At 39.7% G+C, this 24,264-nt stretch overlaps 1 protein-coding gene across 1 annotated transcript; it reads left to right on the top strand.

The window, feature by feature from the left end:
- Nucleotides 1–2,190: 2,190 nt before the first annotated feature.
- On the top strand, nt 2,191–22,886 carry LOC147325755 (protein FAM163B-like). The gene is made up of 3 exons (XM_086300420.1): nt 2,191–3,210; nt 18,380–18,495; nt 20,076–22,886. The coding sequence occupies exons 2-3, from the start codon at nt 18,403–18,405 to the stop codon at nt 20,511–20,513; spliced, it is 531 nt and encodes a 176-aa protein (XP_086156546.1). The 5' UTR covers nt 2,191–3,210; nt 18,380–18,402; the 3' UTR covers nt 20,514–22,886.
- Nucleotides 22,887–24,264: the final 1,378 nt, after the last annotated feature.

Consider the following 24,264-nt stretch of genomic DNA (forward strand, 5'->3'; position numbering starts at 1 on the left):
ATTCTATTCTATTCTATTCTATTCTATTCTATTCTACTCTATTCTACTCTAGTCTTTATGAATATATGAGAATATTTTCAGTTTTCTACATCAGTGCAACTTTTAAGATTTGACATGTAGTCTTTTAATCATGTCATTGTCTTGCATCATCATCTTCTGTTGCTGTGATTTAATGAGCTGTGACTATAGGGAATTTCATTCCCTGGATGGGAAATTAAACTAGATCATATTAATATCAATAAATCAAATGAATACATTTGTTCTACTGTTGGCATGGGATCTGTTTTTGAGTTATATCATACTTGAAGTATTTAAAGTAATGCAATATTTGCTGAACAATGACTGTTACAACAACAAGTGACAATGAGGGAAAGGCTGTGTAACTGGCACATACTGACTGTGTTAAAGTTAGCTAATGTTAGTCACAATGAGCTACCAGAGTAAGCAAAACTGGAGCATCAAGCCCCAGAGTGTAGCGAAGTGAGAAAGATTGTTTTATTGATTGTGAATTTCAATTTTCTGTTACTCAACGAGGATTGTTTTACTTCTTCTTTCTAAAGTTACATATAGTGTCACTTAGACTTCAAATGCTCACGCAGTGATCCTGTGATTCGGGGCCCCTAAGGGTGTGGGGCTCCAAGGCAGTAGCCCACTTTTGCCTGTCTGTTTGCTAATCCAGCTTTGAGGGGGGAAGAGGACTGTACTAAGATGTGGAATTAAACTCCAACAAAACTGATGTTACTTAGTGCACTTTTATTAAATTCTGCTACTGAATCAGAAGCAGAAGCTTTCACAGACTGGCCACTCTGACACACATCACCTTGTTTGCAAGTGTGTATACACACACACACACACACACACACACACACATGCACAGAGAGAGAGAGAGAAAGAGAGAGAGAGGGAGAAATGGATAAAAGCCAAATTCACCTTGACGTGACCACTCCAAGCAGCCATCTCATTCTCTGCTTGTATAAATATTTCAACACGGCAGACTCTCAAAGTGTACTAATCTCCAATGCTTTCAGTTTAGAAAAATGAATGCAATAAAAAGTCACACTGCTATCCTTAATATGATAGCAAACTACCTCTTGTCTGATCAAAACGAATGAAGCCAGCAGCTTTAGGGTGAATTGGATAATTGGAAGAGAGGCTGGACTACGAGGTAGGAAACGAGAGAAAGAAGTGGAGGGAATAAGAGGTGAAACAATTTAGATTCAGAGGCGGATCAACATAGAGAATATTGTGGCACATATGGCTCTCATACAGTCTTTCTCATCCACAGATATGTCCTAATATGTCCTCTAGTCTTGAGGATTTGTTAGGGACTGAATAAGGAGAATTTTACAGAGGGACACATAAAGAAGGACTTTTCTCAGGACAGTTGTGGGATTCTAAGACAAGATAAGATAAGATAAGATAACCTTTATTACTTCCACACGAGGGAAATTTGTTTTGTTACAGCAGAAAGTAGATAGTGCAAAGTTACATAGAAAAATTAGAAAAACACTGGAATAAGATAAGAAAAAGATAATGTACACAACTGTACACAATAGAACAGAATAAAATGAAATACTATATACAATAGAATAAAATAGAATAGAATAAAATAAAATACAAATGCTATATCAATTGAGTATAATACAACGATGATAGAAAAGAGTGGAGTTTAATGAATGCTTCGTTCCCGACAGAGGAACGGTTTGTTTTTCCAACTTGGCTGAACCATGGGGATAGGACACGTGTAATTTTTTTAATTATCTTTATAGATTTGGCTGCAGCATAAGCGTATAGCATGAATGATTAACTGCGGTCACTGTAAGTGGGAATCTTAATTAATCTCCTCCCCTGAATGTGGCAGGAGTTTCAGGGTCCCAGTGTACATAGTGAAGGTTACTTCTCGCCACCTCCTCAACATGCTCTTGACAGCTGTTAGTTTTTTTGTTGTTGGGGTTTTTTTGGGGGGGGGGGGGGGGTTTGGACAAGTGATAATGCAACTAATTTTATATCCAATGCAGTTGTGTATCAGTGCATGTTTGTAAGTGGGCTTCAGAAATTTTGGTGACATCTTTTAACAGAGGAGCTTTGCATGCCTCGCCTCACGCACGTCAACTTGGAAGGCGAAAATCAACAGCATGTTGTTTCTCTCTTTTAAATCCCCCCTTCTCTCTAAGCACCCACAGCCAATCTGAGCCTGTGACTAAAGCGCCATCTCCCAGACTGTACACTCCAGGCTGCATTTAGTAGTCTCTGGGTGTGCAGGCACTGAGCCACCTCTGGATTTAAAGCGCAGTTTACTCGTTTCCGCGCAGTTCCGGACATCGCTCTGAAAGAATCAGCAAACGTACGGAAATCCAACAGCTACCAATACTCTTTGTGACCACTTATCTGCAGAGACTTTGTGGCTTTCTGCTGCTTAGTCGCATTTTTTAAGCGAGAACGTTCACATGCGGATCATACTGTGAATAGGAAGAAAGGGGGGAAATCCGGCGGAACCTGGAGTAGCACAACAACAAATATCTGACCTCGACCTCCCTGGACGGTACTGAACTGGATGTTGAAATAGAGATGGCGAGATTTCGCATCACCCCGTCTCCTCCTCCAACACACATGCTGCCGAGGCTGATGATGATGTTTGCGTAGGAGTGTTTTATTTTGCGGACAGCTTCGGTTAACCAGTAGGAACCGTTCAAACAACTCCAGACAATCGGTGGATGGAATTGTGTGCTGCTGCCTGCCTGCTTCAAAAGCATCTTCCACAGATCACATCATACCATTGTTACCGGAGTGCTTTTCAGTGGTCTCTCTGCAAGTCGGGAACTGGAAAGAAAATGTTTTGCATGGCAACGCTGTGCGTGGAGAAGTAGTCTTCAGTACAAAGAATACGAATGTTAAAGGTGGACATTTTTTGTTTGTTTGTTTGCAAAGGGCGTATCTGCTAGTTTTTAATTATCAACTAAAGAGGAACCAGGCCCGGTGGGTTTTATTTTGACCCGAGTCGAACTCCAGCTCCACTTTGATCGCAGGCACTTCAGCGTTTAGTTCATATCTTTACCGACATTGGAGGCTTTTTTTTTTCTCGGCGTATTCACCGGTGTCATTATTCGTCACTGAGGTTGACAGACTACAGCCTGCCGAGGTCGGGACCTGAGCCCCAAGGAGCCACCCCTACCCTCAATGTGACCCGGCGAATTCCTCTTATCTCTGAAGGTAATGCTTTACCCTTGAAGGAAGAAAGATTGTGTTGTACCACGATGTTTCCTTTGTGTTTCTTTATCGACTGTGATTATCAAGTCATGCATGTTGTTTTTGTTTTAGACATGGAGATAGATAGATAGATAGATAGATAGATAGATAGATAGATAGATAGATAGATAGATAGATAGATAGATAGATAGATAGATAGATAGATAGATAGATAGATAGATAGATAGATAGATAGATAGATTCTAATTTCAGCACCACGGAGAGAGGCAGATACTTTCCATATGTTAGGTTGGGAGAAGTCTACTCTTTTCCACATTTCAAAACTTGAAAGTTGTTTACATGCACTGTGTACATGTGGAGTGTTTTTCAAAATCTTTAAGTAATTTAACACAGAGAGATGCCTGTATGTACAGACACAGTATAAAGGGTAAAGGCAGAGGGCAGCTTCAGTGCTTTGTATAAAACACATGCTGGCTGGCTGGTTTGCCACAAGCTGACAAAACAGCATGGCTTGTGAGCCACAGCTACTGTCACCAACTGTTAGCTATGGTCATATCCAAACTGTTGTATGCAGATATTTTTAGGCTTGGTGCAAATGGATCTCCAGCAGCATAAAAGCCCCGCAATGCTAAAATATCTCACTACATGGAGTTAAAATGACAAAATTCCTTAGGGAATGGCGCACATGCAACCCACCCTCTAGTGATTGTTTTGGAAACACTATGGTGCCTGTAGTAGCAATTAGCCAGCTAAAATGTCAACTAACCAGTGAATTTGGGCAAGCTTTAACAGTGTTTTGGTCTAATAATAGAAATTATTTTAGTATTTTTTAAAACTTTTTAAAATCACTTTCATTCCATATTTTTTCATGTTTTTGCTGTTAAGTGGATGGTTGGAGGGATCAGAGGAGTGTAAGGAAAAGTTATTCAGTCTTATGTTAAGCTCTATTGGATGCTTTAACTACCCACGAAGCAATAATCACTGTTCTCTACTGTCTTGCTATATCCGCAGAATTAACTTGAAGTCACTGCTTGTGTGTGTTTGTTTACTTGAGCTCATATTTCCAAATGTCTTACTTTCACCTGCACTTGCTGCACTTCAGCTTTGCTATAACAGTGATGGTTGGACACTTACTTAGAGTTATAACTTGCAGACCTTGCCTACATGGCAGTTCACTGGTACTTCTGTGAATCTGAGACTGTTACTGTCACATGTTACCATATTACTTTAAGCTAGTCAGTTTCTTACAAGAAAAAAAATATAGATTGTCATTTTAGAGGGCCTGAAACAATCAACAATAAGGTGGGGCTTGTGTTCCCATAGCGACCTCCTCAATGGCCCTCAGATTAACCTTGGCCCCCAGGGAGAGGTGTTATATTCCAGCATGTGTGCACACACAAACACACATTCAAACACACTGAAGTCCCCCTCTGAGCATAAGAGACTTGTCTGTCTTCTGCTGCTCTACAAGCCTTATAGTTTTCACAGCAGCAGCAAGATGAGGAGGACAGAGGGAGCTGAAGGACAAGCAGGATGAGTAGGATGGAAAAGCAAATTTCAAAGACAAACAGGTGATGAAAAAAGAGGAGGAAAGGTGTAGAGAGAAGAGCATATAGAATACAGAGCAAAAGGAATGGCGAAGCAGAGAAGAAGGAGCAGGGAAGGCTTGAATAGACAAGTCTGAATGCAGTTACAGAGGCACGTCTACTTTTTCGTGGGCTTTTTCAAGTGTATTCACATATCAGCTTAATTACTGTTAAAATGCATTATATTGGGAAAGGGAATCATTATGGCTATGCTTTGGCTGACATGGAGAGGGGGATTGGAGTGGATGGGTTGAGGCCGGGGGAAGGGAATATTGCTGTTCACTGATCATATTAAACAGTCACCACCCGTTCCGCCCTTCCTCCATGCATCACTCGTCCCCTCCCCCTCAGCATCACATTCTGCTCTCCCCTTTCAGCTACACCCTGACATGCTCACACATCCCACTCAGGCACAGATGTGTTCCAACACAGAGCCACAGTGTGGCCAACACACATTCAGACACAGGCACATACGTGCACACGGGCTGTTGGTCAGCTGGACTCATCCCTGTGAGTGATTTGTAAAAAACTGAAGCTCATTCAAAAGAGAAGACGAAATGTGAGGGAGGTGTGGAAAGAGAACATGAAAAGGGTGTGGAGAAATAAAAAAAAATCCTGTGCTTCTTTTATGACAATCCCTGTCTATTATATTTGTGCATGCCTTTGGAGAGTCATAACTTACTGTTCTTCCATACAAGGGTGCTGCAGTGGTTAGCACTTTTATTTCACAGCAAGAGGGATCTGGGTTTGAATCTGCTGGTCATCTGAAGAGGTTACATTGAAGAGGACGCGATGTCCTCTCACTATTTAAACACACATGATTATCTTTTTATCCATGTTTTTTCAAAGACCGAAGAGGCACCTTTCACCTTTGACTTTTGAATCAAGTCTCAGTGTTGCTTAGATATCTGGCAAAATCATCTTCAGCGAGGTTTAGAAGGCAGCAATCATGGTCTGAATGCACTGCTGTGCCAAACACATTTGCTTTGCCTCTTGGCAAAGCAAATGTGTTTGCCAATTTCTCCTTTACCATATGCCTCATTTATATAGGCACAGGGTAGCAAAGCCAGAAATGACAGGTGGAAGAAAAAAGAGAAAGAAACGGGGGGAAAAAAGGAAAGCGAAAGAGAATGAGTAAAATAAAAAGGGGGAACATATGAGAAAAGATATAAATAAAGTACAAGCACAAATAATTTCACCAAGTTTTTACTGTGTGTAAATATAAGTATATATGTATAAATTATTAATGTGGCATTCTTACACAAAAATCCAGTAGCATCTAGGGAGCATCACTACATTTACTTCACAAATGTGTCAATTTTAGTCAGACAAGTTGTAAACAAACAGTTGTTTACCTAAAACAAATTCCAGTATATTATATCTACAAACTCGTAAACACCAGTTAAGTAGGTTTTGTAGGCAAGATCATAGTTGATACTGGCAGCAGTTGTTCAGAGATACTTCTATTACTGTCTTCAGTTTGAAAACCTAAAAGGGAACGATAACAAAGGAAAAATGGGGAATCTCCCTGATAATTTACCAGCTAAAAATCAGTGTTGATGACTCAGCTGGAAGACCCGAGCTACAAAAATAAGATCCATTCTGTAAAGAGACAACATTTTTCAACTGTTGGGCTAGTGGCCTGTCTATGCCCTTCAGCACTGTATGTATATTACATAAGAAACCTAATGGTAAGCGGCACATTGCTCAGACTAAGTTTACAATTTGCATTGCATCTGTAATCTACAGTATTCATTGCAAGGGAGCCTCGGGGCGTTCTCATTACAGGCTTCATGGTCCAAAGCTCTTTCCCAAGCCTCTACGCTCATCACTGGAGCATGCAAGCATTGCTGTTAATGTTAAATCTGAAACTAAAAAGTGCCAAATGTCTGCACACTCCTTTGGAAATTGATGACGCGAAAAGGAAAGACAAGCAAGCTCAGCAATGTCGTGAATTGCGTTACCATAAAAGTTATTAAACAAGACAAAAGTAGACATTAGAAGAGAGTATCTTATTCATAAATCTTGTTCTCTCTTTCCAATGTGTTGTATTGTATTACTCTTTTTTTTCATTATTCTGTGCTTCATTTTGATCTGCTTGGAGATTTACATACAGAGAGTGAACTGGGTGAAGTCAATTCAGGTACAGTCAGGTTGAAACTTTTAGCAGTAAACCACCCACTCAAAAAATGAAATAGGCGATGCTAAAATGTCACTCTGTAATAGCCCCGTCGCCATAGTAACTGGAGACCCATTCATACTTTTAGACACACTGCTTCTGGAGCGCTGACCATTAGCACTAACAATTAAGCCATCACCAATCTTAAGCTTAGCACATTTCCTTCAACCGTCCATCTTTACGTTCCACTAGACGTGGGCATTCGTCTCAGCCTCTGACAGCGCCCTATGCAACCTTTGTATGTCTCTTCTTTGTTCTCTGCTTATTTCTGTATTTCAACACCCTCCTTTTGCTTGTGCCTTTCCCCCGAAATTACTGCTTCTGCTAATTTCTCCATTGAATTTACTTTGGTGCATGGATTTTTGAAGTAGGGAGCTGGAAGGTTGATCCAGCTGCTTAAGACATTTGCATTCTCACATGCACCTCTGTGACGTAATTTTTAGAAAAGATCAATGCTGCAGTAGATGCATAAAAAAAACGCAAGTTTTTTTTTTTAATGAAAGAAGCTTGATGCTACAATCACACAGATGTGAGCAGTATATTGTTTCTAAAGCGGCATGTTCAGGAGGAAGAAAAAGCAGAGGAACTTTGTGTCAATGCAAAATATTCATGTGAGTCACAGTTTAATTTTTTTGTGACTGTGTATATTTTTGTGTGTATCTGGTGGATATGAGCCCCCATAGGGCATTTTTTCCCCCCATTTGCCACAGCTGTGTGATGAATTCACCCGTGCTTCAGATGTGTAGTAACTAGCGATCCTCCCAAGAATTTTCTGAGTTACGTAACTTCTTGTAAATGTGGTTGTTTGACAGACTCAGAATGTGCAAAGTGTTGCACAGCAGGATCTATCCATCTCCGTGTCAGCTGCAGTGTATTTGCCTGTAAATGGCACTATTGTTCAAAGTGATGCTTAAAACAGGCCACACCACTGCAAGGCAGTGTATACCAGCTGAGCACAGAGTAGAGAGGGAGACAAAGGGAGCATGGTAAATGGAAGAAAAAGCTAAAGATTCAAAGAATGGGCAGAAGGAGCAGGTGGAGGAAGACAGAAATAGTGGAAAGCAAAAAAAAGGAAAGAGGAGTAATGGGGATATAAACTAATGAAGGAGAAGAGCTGACCTTAGAGAAAGCTTCCTGGTAAGCACAGAAAATAAAAATGTATACACAGCCCAGTTTAGCCTATTTAAAGTTGAGCTACAACCCAGTCACTGTGAAGACATGCACTAATAACAAAAACATTGGAACACTAGCAGGGGATTACTGGGCCTTCTTTCAACACCGATTCTCTTCTCTTCTACTCACAAACCATATGTTGGCATCAACAGCAACAGCTGGGGTTTTGGAGAACTTAGCGCTATGATGATCAGAGTATGCTGTTATAATGTGAATTGACCTTCATTACCTCTTGTTTCACTACATTTACCGTGGTATCTGGCTAGATGTATGTGAATGTGTGTGTCCCTCAGACGCTGCATGGTACATTTAATGCATACATTTAGATGAAATATCAGATGAAATATCTATTATCCAGTGTGAGGACATTGCGATCGGGTTGCCTGTCCTTGGCTGAAGAAAAGTTGAGGACTCAGACTGTAACAACAACCTCCCTCCCTCCCTTCTCTCACACAAGGACCACACAGATGACTGTTTTTGAATTTAAGAGAGTACCTTTTAGAGAAAAGAGGGAAAAATACATGGAAAGTGTTGCGTGGGCTGTTGAAAAGATTTCAAAGAGAGGAGATTTATGCTGGTAAAAGTGAAGCGTTTCAGGTTGCTTCAACTTAAGTTAAAGTCAAAAGTACTGCAATGCCACAAAAACTATACACTCATATAATCCTACTTGTGTCACTCATGCTTTCAGGACCTTGGACTGATCAATGTGGGCATGTGCTTTTGTTCACCACACGCTTCTTTTTGACAAACTGACAACCTGTCACATACTGGGCGTAAACATGCAAGAAAACCTTACACAGCATGGGGTTTGCATGCACCGCACCTAACAAAACTGAAGCCCAAACTTACGATTACCTCTGAGCTGTGAAGGGACTTCAAGCAGAAAGTTTGAACCATTTCCAACAGATTGGAAATGGTTGTTTGACATCACGGCTTATGTGTTAGAGCATACGTGTCAGTAGACGGCCTCTCTGAGATGCACGGATGCATTTCTCACCAGCCAACCAGAACTAACTAACCGGCTCCCAGGTCAAGAGCTAAAATTCAGTGAATCATGCTGTTTGCTCAGGAAGACATAGCAGAGTAGGATAAAATTTCTCACTGCCGAGTGTCAAGGAGCAAAGGTCATTTAATAGCTTCCTAGCTAATTAAGGGAAATGAAAATGGAATTATATGTATTTAAAGGCATAATAACTATGTGTGTGTGTGTGTGTGTGTGTGTGTGTGTGTGTGTGTGTGTGTGTGTGTGTGTGTCCTAACAGAGCTCTGAGTGTTACAGCAAACTGTCTCTGTTGTCATTGCAATTCCCCAGTGGAAAAAAATAATAACTGAAGTAACTGAAAATAACTGAATCTATAAAACTAGCACCCTGTTTTTAATTCAAAGCAGGTTGCACCTTGCAATTAACATCTTTAATTATCAATTCCTCTCACATTGTTAATAAAGCATGTGCAAAGTTCACTGCAGACTTTAAAGCATTTCAACTTGTAATATCACTGCATGATGAGCTGGAGAATTTAATTTAAGATCAAAGCAAGGTTTTATGCATAACTACTAACTATGCATAACTACAAAGAGTCAAAATTGATTGTAAGCCATTTTTATGAATTAGGAGTAAACCAGAAGCAGTGTAACCAACAAGTGACCCAAATTGAATAGGCATCTATATGTGCACCCCGCCTCGATTAAGGGGCTTTGCTTGGTGCTAAGACTTTAACCCTTCTCTCCACACATACGTACTCCATACATTCTCTTGACAGGAACTTAAAGCTTTCTAACTTGCGGGACTAACAACTGCTTTTCAATTCATCAGCTATGATTTCAACCGACTGTAAGATCTGTTAGTCGACTTCAGCTCTCTGTGGCATCAAGATTACAGCCTGTCATTCACAGACAAGTGGTATGATTTTCACAGCGGAGGGTAGAACAGGGTAGGGCTGTGGGGAGGAGTAGGAAGTGCAGTGGCAGGCTGACAAAACGTGATTGTATGCAATTATTTTAAAATGATTTGAAAATGAAAGCTAATTTCCTTTAATATGAGAGGGCAGAACAATAAACTGACAGATAGATAGATGTCGTACTTTTTTTGTCCCATTTTTATCCACATAGAAAAGGGAAACTATAGCTTTTACACTGTTCAAGACCCTTGAACACCCTGCTGAGAAGTGTGGGGAATAAGTGTGTCTGCCTCTATCTTTCAGAATTGCGTGCACTTTAACTTCTGTGCTTCTTCCACACTGATGTGATTAAGACACTTTACCTGAGCAACTCACAAGAGAACACCTATAATGAAATCACTAGAACTAATGGCTTCCTCCTGTGGATTGTAAATGTAAAAGGACATCATCAGTGAGATTTGTATCCAACAGGTAAATAGCCTGTTTATAGCTTCATCAGAACAAAAAGTGATATTATTTATTCCATTTGAGTGTCTCCAAATGAGAAGTTTGTTGTTTTCAGCATAGGGATATGCAAACATTTTGGCATCCTTTTTTTATTATTATTCGTCGTTATCTGTAGTGGATTTCTCCAAACACTGAGACAAAACCTAGCATTTTCTTGTTGATAAATGCTGAAGTGGATGGTGCTGCTTTGAAAGCACTTGGAGTAATATATGCTCACAGGACATTGCTTAGTAGGGCTGGGTGAACATTTGGCTGCACAACTGACTTAATTCTTCATGAAAAAGATTCAACAAGGTGTTGAAAATATTCCTCCGAGAATTTGGTCAATATTTGCATGATAGCATTACACAGTCATTGCACATTTGTCAGCTGTCAAATTCCAAAGGGGCCCTACTGGATTGAGATCTTGTGACTGTGGAGGCCATTTGAGTACACTGAACTCATTGTCATGTTCAAGAAACCACCTCAAGATGTGATTTATTGCTTTGTGGTATGATAAAAGTGGTTTAGCATGGTTCTATGTGTTGTGCATTCAGAGATGCTCTTCTGCATAACTTTGTTATTTGAGTTATTGTTGCCTTTCTATTAGCTCAAAGCAGTCTGGCTATTCTCCTCTGACCTCTGGCATCAACAAGACATTTTCTCCCAGAGAACTGCTTCTGAAATATTCAGACCAGCCTGCCTGGTACCAACAACCGAACCATGTTGAAAGTCATTTAAAATCACTTTTTCCCCCTTCTGATGTTCTGATGTTCAGTTTGAAGTTTTGGAGTCTTGACCATGACTACATGCCTGAATGCACTGAGTTGCTGCCATATGACTGACTGTTTAGATATCTGCCTTAGCAAGCAGTTGAACAGATGTGCATAATTACTATCATACTAGTATTATAATATCATGATATTGTACCATGACATCGCCAAATATATACTCCTAAAATAAATTGGGACTGCTGTTAAAAAACAAATAGTCAACGTCTAAAAATGCTATTAGCAAGGAAGGAAAGTCATGCTCCATTACTTTAGTCCTTGCACAACACATTTAAAGTTATAGGAGTACCTTCTACCTCAGTTTGCAATTTGAACTGGAAGAACAACTAAGCAAGGTCATTTAGATAGATGAGACACATTTAGCAAGCTGTATAATTAAATGGAGAGACCCCCAGGTCACTGTTAAGTCCTTAAAATGTCCTCATGGTGCTATATTCACACAAGCCAAGAGCCATTTTTATGATATATCATTCATAGAGGGGCACTAATTACAGACATGTTGCCTAGGTAATGCTAGGACACACAGGATGGATGAAAACGATTGCTGTCTACCAAAGAAAAAAGCACCTCAGTTATCCTGAGCTTTACCTCAGGATAGGTGTGTGTTGTCATTATTCTTGAAGGTGGATGCAGGGACACAAATGCTGGCAAAAGATATTTTGTGCACCAGGTGATATTTTATGCGGGTATAGACTGAGTCAGGGACACAGAGTTGAGTAATGCCAGTCAGGGTCAGTGCCACCCGAGAGGATAATGTAGAGCAGGTTCATTTAACAAGGCTAAAGGAAAAAAGTAGAAGCCATTTAAAAAAAAAAAAAAAAGAAAGAAAGAAAAAGAAAAAAGAGTGCACTTCAAACTCATATTAGGAAAAGTGGATGTGAATTTTTTAACATTTGTCACTGCCTGCATGTGCTTTCACATGTTAAACAAACTAGAAACTTAAGTTGTAGTTTTTCATGTAGTTTTTAGTTAATTTTTTAAATGTAATTCAATATTTCAAATTTGATTGCCACATTGAATTTTATGATTATTGCTCAAAAAAACTGGCTTTGATTGCAACAATCTACACAGCCATACTCTTGCAGAAGTTAACCTTGGAAGTGTAGGAATAAGGTTCATCGATTGCCATAGATAAAAGATTAATGCAACACTCATAGACTCGAGAGAATCACTGCATTCCTATAACACTGATGGACTGATACTGAGCATTATTAATCCAGATTAACATTACCCACAGCTCAGTCAGAGTATATATTTTGCTAATACAAGTAGTCTTCAGTTTCAGCTGACATGTTAACTTGTTGCAGTTGGGGGGTTTTTTTGTTGGGGGGGGGGGGTTATGCAGTACAAGACTTTCCTATTTAAAATTGATAGAGAAAGCAGTGGGGGACACAGACAATCTGGCTGTGTCAGTAATTCAAAAATAAACCGGGTAGCATCTGCAGCACTTTCTCACAAATTTACATCCAGGACAGAATTTTTGAGAAGAGGGTATGGACTGGTGACCCCACCTTTACCCCTTTGTCAAATGGAAAGGCCCTAGCCCCAATGTGACTCTAAATTTTAAACATGATAAAGAAAATGTATAACAAGTAATTATCTATTTTGATTATGCAAACAATTTCTGGAGATGCTGTATTAGAATTTCAGGAGCAGGACCACGCCTCCAAACACGCTCCTTCATCTATATAGGTTCACCCAGTTCTGCAAGCTACTAAAACGCTGTCAAACCTAAAATGAGGACGTGGGCCCAGCTAGTGAAACATGATTTATATGCAAATCTACATACAGCTCAAAGAGATTTCACAGAGATACACAAACATCTATCTATCTATCTATCTATCTATCTATCTATCTATCAATAAGAGCTGCTCTATGGTGGTAAAACACTGTATAAGGAAGAAAAATGTCTGACATCCTTCAAATCTGATCCAGTGGAAGCACGCAGTTCACGCATCTCTCACACACATCTACGCTGGGAGGAGTTGTGATCTGAGAGACAGACACGAGTGATGCAAGCGAGGGGACACGTTAGCATAAAAACACAAAATGATTAAGATGAAAGATGAAAAGACAAAAGTACAGATGTCATGGAAAAAACAAATGCCAACAAACACAGGTTCCTGTTCTCTTTTCTCATTTTTCCTTCCATCCTTACCTTTGCCACATGAGCAGAGCAGTCGACGACAAGACTCGTTTTAACAAAATGAGAAATCCTTGATTCAAAGCTTCCAGTTTAAAGTAACACAATGTGCTGTCCACTTTTACATTTCTCTCTATTTCACTTTTTGATATCATGACATCATTAGAAGCATTACTTTTGATTAAGTTCACAGTGTGGTCGGCAGAAATTTTGACTGTGGAATCATCTGAAATAACTAATTAAAGTTATGAATGCAAAAGGAACACATTTTCTCTGTGTGTGTCATGCCTGTTAGATCACAGGTTTCAAAGAAACGTTTGCAAATGATACACCTATGCATCCCCACTCTCCCGTAAAACTTCTCTCTCTTTGAGATGCACTTCAGGAATTGAGTTTCTGACCTCATTTTCCAGGTCACAGGCAGGAGGACAGAAGAGAGGTACAAAAATGGAGAAGTAAGGCCACAAGATGTGCTTTTTACAAAATTAATACAGAAACCAAAGCCTCAAAACGAAATGACGAACAAAATGACATAATGTCTTCCAATAAAAGTATACATCCTGCAGGTTGAAATTATGTCATTTATACTAGTTGAATGCTCCCTGATTGCACAGCTTATTAAAGAGCAAGGACTCATTACGGGCCAAAAAACTGTAATCAGACAGAGTTGATGAGGCATTGTTGTTTTCTGCGTGTCCCTATATTCATATTTTGGAACTTTGTTACCAGTTAAGATTGTGAGATTGAAAACTGGAGCTACTGGAGCAGAAACGTGAGCACTTCTTTCGCTAAATAATGCATACTTCTCAGGAGGCTTTGGATCTTGTCATTTCCGTAAAAAACCATGTGTAGGTACACTCTGTCGTTGTAAATGTGTGTAAAATCACCCTTTGACAGCTACCATTATAACAGAGCTCTTCCCATTGTTCTCAGGGCATGTTATCGTCTCTTGTGTGTGTTACTCGAATCCACCACCTACTGCGTACTTCTTCCCCACTGAACTGAAAGCCTGTCAGCAGCCATTATTCCAAGCAAGACCTTTTGCTGTGATCCCTGCCATGTTTCATCGAAGCGTGGCATTTTATTCCAAAGCCCTCTGTCTGAGCATGTTAGCTACTACTAAAATTATTGCATGTGAGTGTTTGTGTGTGTTTGTGTGCGAGTGTGCACACGGCTATTCTTCTTTTGCCCCTAACTCTTGTCATTCCTGTGGACGAATACCAGCAAAAGCAGCTGAGTGGACAAGATTGCCCCTCTCCAGTATTTCACTATTTCACAATGGGGTCTGGATTGCGTATATGCACGCGTCTGTGCGCGCACGAGCGTGAGTGTGTGTGGTTAAATAATTAACACTGTTTGTCGCCTTGCTGCAACACATCGCTCACACACTGATCTGATTAATGTAGCCCCAGGAGATACACAGCACCAGCCTAGCCTGCAGAATGAGAAATGCTACATGCACGTGTGTGTGTGTTTTTGTGCACACCATAATAACTTTCATGAAGGAATATCAGTGAGAAAAGTCAGAAATCAGCTCAGTCCACAAATCATCATTTGAGACAAGACAGAAAAGGATTTGTATGACACCGAGTCAGAATTATGTGCACGCAGTCCTGATCATGCATGTGCTCATTCTTTTGGCCTGGTGCCTGACAAACCACTTCAATTAAGCAAGCTGCAACTGGCACAACAGTAATGTCTTTTACAAAGGAACTTTTTTGTATAATGCACCTACACATGTAAGGAACATTTGATTTCACATATGGACTATTAAGGGCAACAGTCTAATGTTGGCAGTCCAGCTAATTTTTCTCTTACGTTGTTCATGCTTATATATGATGTGTGCTGATGTGTGAGGTGTTGCTGAGAATCTCACACAATGTTGAGATGCCGAGGATTGACGATGGGGATCCCGGACCTGGCAGATCCCCCTGGTACCTCTGACAGATGGTGATAAGACATATGACCGCAAGGCAGCTGTTTGGAGCGTGGCTCTATGGTTTGATTTTTAAAATTATTCATAAAATATAAACAAGTCCTACAAATAAAAAAAGAGGACCTATACAGACACTCTAGCAGAATAGTTAGTAATATATAAAAGTGGTTGTGACTGTACTTTTGTGATCAGGGCTCCTTGACTTTGGAGCATGCTCTCTGAGCAGATCCCACATGCAGAGTCAGTGGTTTCTTCTTTTTTTGACTTACTTGTGTTGTCTTCTTTTAATCTTTATTACAGCTTTTATTCAGTTTTTCCTTCACTGGTATTTATTTATACTTTTGGAATGTTTTATTTTCTGTTCTTTTCATTGTAAATTTATCTCACTATAACTGGAATTTTATCTCAGTCTTGTTTGAGCTTAATGTTTGGCTTTAAGATTCATTTACATTTAGAGGATGCATTTTTAATTGTCTGTAGACAAGTGTTATTTTCTAAAACAAACAAAAAAAACAACTAACTTTCTAGTATTTTATTTTAAAATTTAAATGTAATTTTGATCATTTCCTTTTGAAACCTGTTTTTGTAGGCCGTGTACTGCTCTATGTCACCATCTGCTGGTGAAACAAAAAAGACACTAGTCAAGGTTTTCAGATTGAAAATTGATATTAAGGTCTAAAAGCCCAACACTGATGATCTGGTCTCATGATGAGTTTGCACTGAAGGGATTCAGACTGCTGAGTATAAGCAGCACTAATTATTAGGTGCTTGAGAATCTGTGTTGGTTACTTAAATGAGGCCACACAGGTCTGCACACATAGTGGGATCATCTGTTACGCGATGTTGTCTTCAGTCGTCCTTAAATCTAATTCCACCTTTATAAAGCTGTGCCCTGTGGTCTTAAAAGGATGCAGGTAAATGCTGCAGACTAAATAATACTCATTTATACTGCCCCAGCACCCTAAACATATAACTTTTTAATTCATGTGCCCATCTTTTTATTATTATCATCATTATTATTATATATTTATTATTTAAGAAGTCTTTAACTTTAATAATAACTGATTATTAAAGACCAGCATATCATATTTTAGGCAGAAACTTTTTTTTGTCAGAGCAACATTGGCTTTCATCTTTCATCTTAAACTACTAGGCTTAGCCTAGCCACTGTCATTGTTCTGTCACTTTTCTTATGCACTCTACTAAATAAAGGTGCAAAACATTGATACACAAACGTTGCTTAGCGCCACCTGAACATCCTGTTCTCTTATTTTCCTGGCAACCATATTGCCATCGAATCACCTCGTTTCCCTATCAATTAAACTAGAAGCCTTTAAGGCCAAAACGCTCTGTTCTTTCTTGTCCTCCATATTGATTTGGTTGGTGCACTGTGCGGCCTGCAGATTGAATTAGAGTCCAGCTGAATTGAAGCTTGAGTGAGGAGAAGCTGTGCTGTGTTTGTCGATAGGGCTGGTAGCTACCATAGAGACATCTATTCTGACTTTATAAAGCATCTCACATCATGCTGAGAGATTATTTTATACAGTCTACGGTTTAAACAGTTTCACTTAAATCTAATGACTGTGTGAGAAGGTCACTGTGTCAGGTGTCATACTAAATACCAAATGCCCAGTGACACACAGCTGACAGTAAACTTAATGTGAGTAAGCTGATGGATGCTCAGCATTGCTCGCATCATGTTATGAAAGCAGAAGTCAGGGTAAACTGGATACTGCAAGATTTGGTGGCAGTCCTGTTTATTTTTAGTATTTCCTTTTTAGTGTTTGCCCATGTCACATTCAAGTTAGATCTTGACAACATAGACCTATGCTGCAGTGTGCTTGTTGCTGTTAATGGCTTGCACCAATGAGTCATAGCTTAGCAACAAGCCTGCTGGCCTATTTTTGGTTTCAAGCAATTATCCACAATATAGTGTGTTGGTGCGGTTCTATGACACTTCCAGATTGCGGCTATAATGAAGGGAAAAGGTCTGTGCCCTCATCTGATAAGTGCCTTCAAGGTTTTTCAAAAATATTACATATCACTGAGGTTGAATAATAACATTTGAATTATACACCACTGTGTGATTACTTTCACTATTTTAGCGTCTTAAATGGAACCACGGAGCTAATGGACCTGTCTTCTTATGATATTCTGTAGAATTCCCGCTGCATAATTTCCACCTTAATGTGAAATGTAAACCAAGAAATTTCAGCCAACAAGTATCGATCAAAAATACTCCAATCTGACTTGTGGCTTGGAAGCTGTGAATCACATAAAAGAAGCACTGTAATATGCTATAACTTAATAAATCCACTTTCAAATTTCCTGGGTTTGCATTTGCATTTCTCTTTGCTATGACCTTTGACTTAATATCCGAATTCACAGGTCACGGCTGTTTACTTGCAACAGTCCTGCTGACTGATCTTTTGATGATCTGCTTTGCACACCACCTCACATTATATTGTTTTTGGACGGGTTCCTATCAGTTCTTTGTTGAACCACAGCAGCATGAAGAATATCTCGGTGAGCTTGACTGCAAATTTTACTTGCCGCATCATTTCTCCAAACTGACTGCACCCTGTTGTAGTTGCATCTCTCCTCATCTATCTGTGCAACCGTTTACCTCGTTCCTCTCGACATTTCTGCAATTCATCCTTTTTTTCCGTCCTCCCGCTAAACAGATTCTCCCCCTCACTCACACACTTCGTGTTTCAGTCTGAGATGCTGTCTATATTATAAGCAGCACTTGTGGGATGATTCTATTACATGTCTCCTAGCTGCTGGATAATTCAATAAGCACCACTGAGATGACACACAGTTATAATCTACTTAATGAAGCTACTGAACTGATGAATTGTGTGCCTTTTTGCTCCTTCATTTCACCCCGTACCCTCCTCTATGCTCCAACTCTTTCCACCCACCACCACCCCCTGTCTCTTCCTTTCTTCCCCTCCTTCCCTCCTCTTCCTCTTTGCAGGGTGTTGATGGAGAGCAATTCGAATGACAGCCGGGACTGTGGTCATCACTGGTGGAATTCTAGCTTCGGTTATATTACTCCTTATCATCGCAGTACTGTGCTACTGTAGGCTGCAGGTGAGACTTCATCATCTGTTTTGTTCATTCTATTTACTTTTTGCAGAACTGCAGGTAAGAGATTGTACTTTGAGTTGAGTAATTATGCTGCTTTAATCTGTAAAACTATGCTAATGCATTGTCAATTGTATCTGATTCTAGTGGAAACGGAAAACCAATTGAGAGCAAGGTTTTCAAAAAAAAATTTAATTACACAACTGATCATTCAAAACATAAAACGGACAGAGGACAAAGACCCCCGGCTCTGTCAGCCCAGGATTAGAAACTCATTACAATTATTGTAAGTTCATCACAATTTGAACAATCTTATTTCATTTTTTGTTACCAAACAAATTGTATGAAAAACAGGAAAGGAATCTTAGCAATCACCTAAAGTAGTTTTCAGCGGTCTGTAGGCGAGCTAAAAATCTACCTAACGTTGTTGGCTGCTGACACACATCAATACTGGCATTCATTTCCACACCTGTGCAACTGAGCAAGATGTGGACAGCAGGCAGAATGGCAAAGATTTCAGTAGTGAACCACAGCCTTGGAGTACAGTATGTGTTGGGACACGTCTTTCTTTTCTCCCTTCAGAAAGTAGAGACTGTCATTTTTGGCACAGTAACAACCATGCCTCATTTTAGCAAGGTAATAAACAAGGCCAAGTGTTTGCCATATGTACTGACTTGGACATCTTTAAGCAGTGGTTGATGAGTTGCTGCTGAGGTAGTTGTCTTTCCCGTCTCTGCTGAGGAGCTGTTAAAGTGAAGGTTGAGCTCTTGGATGCCTCCCTAACAATCAACTCGAGGAGGATACCTGGTGGTTCCACTCTTCTTTCATATCACAATTATTAAGGCCTAAGCTTTATAAATGGTTTTACACATTTGCTCCTTGTCTCACAGAGAATTCCTCAGTTTTCTCGATTTTCATGCTAACATTCAGCATTACCTGTGGGAGTTTGCCACAGGTAGACTTCCCTCAGGTTCTAATTTATCTGAACCGGTTTTGTCGTGCAGTAGCAAAATCATTTTAATTAAAAATATGTTTTCATTTCTCTCTTTAAAAGAAAATAGCCCCCAAAATCATTGTTATTAAGTGTGAATTAGTTAAATTCATATTACGTGTACAAAAAGTGAAGGGGCCTATGAATAGTAACTTAGTGTGTGTGCTGTGGGAGTGAAAAGATGAATAAGAAGCAAGGTTTAAAGCTTCTCAGATAAAAGCACTACATAAATGCAGTCCATTTACCGTGATCCTCTGGGAACCCAGGTAACATAGCTAGAAGGGAAACTGTAAGATCCTTTCCTGACAACATTTCTCTGGATCAAAAGTAATCCCCAAATTACAGCAGATATTAGATGGCAAGATGCCAGGAATTAATTTGAAAGCTAGGTCATACCACAACCATAATACCTCAGCTGCAAACTGGAGTCTGTTTACAACACAAGAGAACCCCTCAAGAGATAATTGAGTGATCATTGAGACAGCTCTTTCTCGTGCACATTTGACATCATTTGGTACTTTTTCTTCTTTCTTCTCTCGTCACCACTTTTTTCATCTTTGCCCATCTCCCACTTTTGTCCCTCTGTTTCTATCAGTATTATTGCTGCAAGAAGGAAGAGTCTGAGTCGGAGGAGGAGGAGCCAGACTTTGCCGTTACATCTCACCTCCCGCCGGTTCACTCCAATCACAACATTGTGGCGGCTACAGCCGCCGCCTCCTCCATCCCAAATGGCCCTGCCCTTTTTTCCACCCCTCCAATGGCCAGGAAACTGACACGATCGCAGACCTTCTGCCCATCCTGTACACACTATGAGATGCCTTTCTACCTCCAGCCACCTCAGCCGCAGCTCCACCACCAACCAGATGGGTTGAGGAACGGAGGGGACCGGATCAGCTATCGCAGTGTCCAGCAGCAGGATCTGGACCTGCCAGTGCCTGTAAACATTTCAAACTATCGTAAACCAAACCTTGCCCGTTCAGTTACCATGAGGGACATGTTCACACGCAGCTGTAGCATCAGCACTGATGTTTAGCTGGGTAAGGTTTAACTCAGTTTAAGCTGATTCTTACATTCATCTGAATGGCCTGGGCTGGACTGGGCTTGAGTGAGACTGTGTTTTTGTCGTCTTGACCTGTGTAGTCCGATCTAGTCTGGTCTCATTCTACCAGTCACTTTTTGCAGAATGGAGGACTCAGCTGGCTCTCAGGACAGTTTTTTCAAAGGTACTATGCTCAGGTCCTCACACTTGGGCCAAGACAAAGTGTTTAAAATGTTAAATTACCAACAACATAAACTTGTTTTGAATCTTTTTTTTTTTTAAAGATTAATTAATTTCTTTTATGATCTGATAAAGTCTGTGTTGCCCTACTTCCTCTGGGCTCCTCTACCGTGGCCTGTAGGATAGGCAGATTCATGATGTGTCAAAATGATGTTCAGTAGGGATTTCTCTCTTCCAGAGCTGCTGCAAACAAAATATGATTAGGAAAAGTCCAGTGTTTCCCTCTCTTATGATGGGATTATCTGTCTGGTCCTCCATCCACAGATTATAGAGGTTATGAAATATCACTCACAGCCAGTGGAGGAGGGAGCGGGTTGTTGTGTTTAGCTGCCACCCCGCAGACATTTTCGACAGACGTAACTTATGCCATAACATTTTAAGACGTAAAGGGCTCACAGAAGATTTCCCTCATCCTTTCATAGAGTTGCATAGTTTGACGAAAGGCTGGTTTCTTGGAGCATCAAAACACAGTGTATATACAGTATTTTACACTTCAGAAGAGAAAAATCTCTGCATTCTTGCAGGCAGTGTGGACTAGGTGCCAAAAAGGTTTTTGATCTTCATTTGTGTGCATATATGTGAAGATACCGGCAAGCGTGTGTGTGTGTGTGTGTGTGTGTGTGTGTGTGTGTGTGTGTGTGTGTGTGTCTCAATTAATTGTTAACAAGTTTTATTCCATCCAGTTATACACAACAGGTCATCGATGTGTACAATGAACCCAGAGGTGGGCTGCAATAACATTTTATTGTAAGGGGTGAAGCGATTATATTATTTCTTTAACCTAAATTTATCTTAATGCAAAGAATGACCCAAACAGATTAAATAACAAAGAAAATGGATTTGCAACTATTTTGTACCTGTTTATTTTACTAATTAATGCTATAACACTGACTCAGTCAGAAACACAAAACATTTTTACAGCAACACCGTAAGCTTCCAATGTGAACCCGATTATAGTTCTTCACTGAAGTTAGTGAACGTTCACTACATTCTTTGTGTTCTGTCTGATTTATTGATGTATGGATTCCTGGGCTAAAGATTCACCTTTAAAGGCACATCTATAAATATTTAAGAGGCCATAACATACACTGTAGTCTCTCCCCTTTTTCCATTCATTGGACTGAGGAATATATGCTCTTGCTCCAAGGTACTCAGTGTTCCTTCTTGGGATTGTTTTTATTTTCTGCGCTTGGCTGACCGGCCTGGCTGGAGGGCTAATTTTCTGACTGGAGGAGCAGTTGGTGACTTTTATGGACAGAGAACACACTAATAATAAGTTAAATCATTTACTGCTTGAATTCAAAAGAGGAAATGCCCGTGGTTGTGGGAGGGACTTGAAGTTGATTGGATTGTTCTTTCTGGACCCACCTACCACTCTCTTGCAAATGGATGGTAAATGCTGTTGTACTTCTTCTCCCTTTTTCTGTCTTTTTTTTAAATTACTCATTTGTTTTTTCCAAACTGTGAAACAGTGAGTAATTTGGGGGTTTTTTTAAGTTTTTTTTCCTTTGTAAAATGTGCTTTCATGCAAATACACTAAGCCACAGTACACACGTTTGTAAATCTAACTTTGCGAGGACATTCATTTACGTTCCCCGGTCCCTCATCCTAACTGTCACAACTAGCTGCCAAATCCTTACCTGTGTAATCTGAACCTCATTCAACTCATAACCTTAAAGCCAAGTTAAAACAACAAGTTAAAGTTGAAAAAGCGGTGAGGGGCACAAATGACGTCCATCCCAGTACTCTCTCAATTTTAAACTTGTCCTCACAAAGATAGCCATATAAGTACACTCATACATGCAGACATGCAGACACACACAATAGTTCTCAATGTTCTTATTTTTTAATCTAAAACTATGTGACAGTTGCACAGGAAATTTAGTGCCATAAGGAAGTATAGAAGAAATGTATTATTATTATTATTATTATTATTATTATTACAAGTGTACAAGTGTATATTGAAATGCAGTGTTGCTTTTACCTTGAAGTATTTGAATTACTTGCTTTATTTTATGATTCAGCTGGTTTTTCAGACTCGGTACAGTACTGCAGAAAATGTTTCTGTTCTTGTTTCTAATATATAACTGACAGACACATTGTTGCTAATAAAACAGTATGAAAATCTTCCTTTTTCTCATTCTCATTCATCTTCTAGATGAGTCACAAACCTCAGGGGTCATTTACCGCATTCATATTTGTGCATGAAGATGCTTGCGTCGGTGAACTTTTATACAAAATTGAGGCTTTTCAGAAAAAGATTTCATTAGCGTGCATTAATGTAATCAGAATGTGTATAGCACACTGGACACTACTAATCGCATGTGATCTTCTAAATGCAGGTTAAATATCAGCAAGCCGAAGCGCTTCGTGTGGAGGAGAATTCTCCAAGCAATAAATGTAACTAATTTTGTCTTGCAGGAATAGTTTTGTTGAGATTGCTCTCTAATGGAAAAAAAAATTTCTTTGTATTTCAGGGTTGTTGTTTTTTTGTTTTTTTTTAAACAGCAATCTAATTCTGTTTCATTGGGTGTGTATGTTGCCAGTTTGTTGTTGAAGGACTCAATGAGCTGACATCTGTGGCTTATATTGGCTCAAAGGGGGATATTATTGTTATTGCCATGGACCATCTGAAAATTGTGCTCTCTAAAGCTTACATGTGTAAATATATCTAAAGGTGAACCACTGAACTTACTAATATTGTTTTTCAATATCAATTTCAGCTATGCAGCAACAGATCAAACAATAACATAAGAAAGCAGTGATTCCTGCTGAGGCTTGGACTACAGCAGGAGCAATAAAGTCTGTTTATATACAGGTTCTGTCTGCCCTTAGGCAACAAGGTGAAAGCCATGACAGCAAACACAACTTAACGGGAAGGGTAACAAGCAAGAATCAGGAGCAGTCAGATGAAAAAGAAACAGTTAGAGGCTAGGAGATGATGATTAATGAAAAACCATTCAGACATGTAGGCTAAATGATACAAAAAAGAAAATGCAAATCTTTATTTGGGCAATAAACTGAATGAGTCAGAGAGGCATGGCAAGTAATCATACAACGGGAAAACAACTGAAAACTATTTTAGAGAGGAAATAGGGGTAGTTATTAGAAGGATGAGTCAGAGGACATGAATGAAAAATAGCACATACCACAGAACACACAGACAGATGGAGGCGTAGAATAGCTGATTTCCAATCCAGAGCTCCCTGGCTCAAACATGAATAGCTATTTTGTGATGGCATTAACACAACAGAACTGCTTCAGACATGAAAAACCTTTCAGATTGTGATGGATTCCCTTTGATGTGGATATATATTCAAACTCCTACTTATTTCTACATGAATTGCCAGCACTGTAACAGGGAATTACTGTCACACTAGCATTCCACCCACAAGACAAACTAGCAGGAGATGTGTTTTTTTCTCTTTACAGTCAGCATAATTTATATGTAGTGATACTAGCACCAACAGAGACAATAGTGGACCATAAGTTGCACGGCAGCTGG

This window comes from Aulonocara sp. 'chitande type north' Nkhata Bay, linkage group LG7 (genome assembly GCF_057382095.1).
Source record: "Aulonocara sp. 'chitande type north' Nkhata Bay isolate Kocher_YH1m ecotype deep benthic linkage group LG7, A_spYH_male_GT1.1, whole genome shotgun sequence".
NCBI classification, from domain to species: Eukaryota; Metazoa; Chordata; class Actinopteri; order Cichliformes; family Cichlidae; genus Aulonocara; species Aulonocara sp. 'chitande type north' Nkhata Bay.

What these genes read in the sequence shown, in the direction of transcription:
- LOC147325755 (XM_086300420.1), top strand. Translation starts at nt 18,403, where the DNA reads ATGACAGCCGGGACTGTGGTCATCACTGGTGGAATTCTAGCTTCGGTT. An exon ending in TGTGCTACTGTAGGCTGCAG is followed by an intron (nt 18,496 to 20,075) that starts GTGAGACTTCAT and finishes TGTTTCTATCAG; the next exon opens with TATTATTGCTGCAAGAAGGA.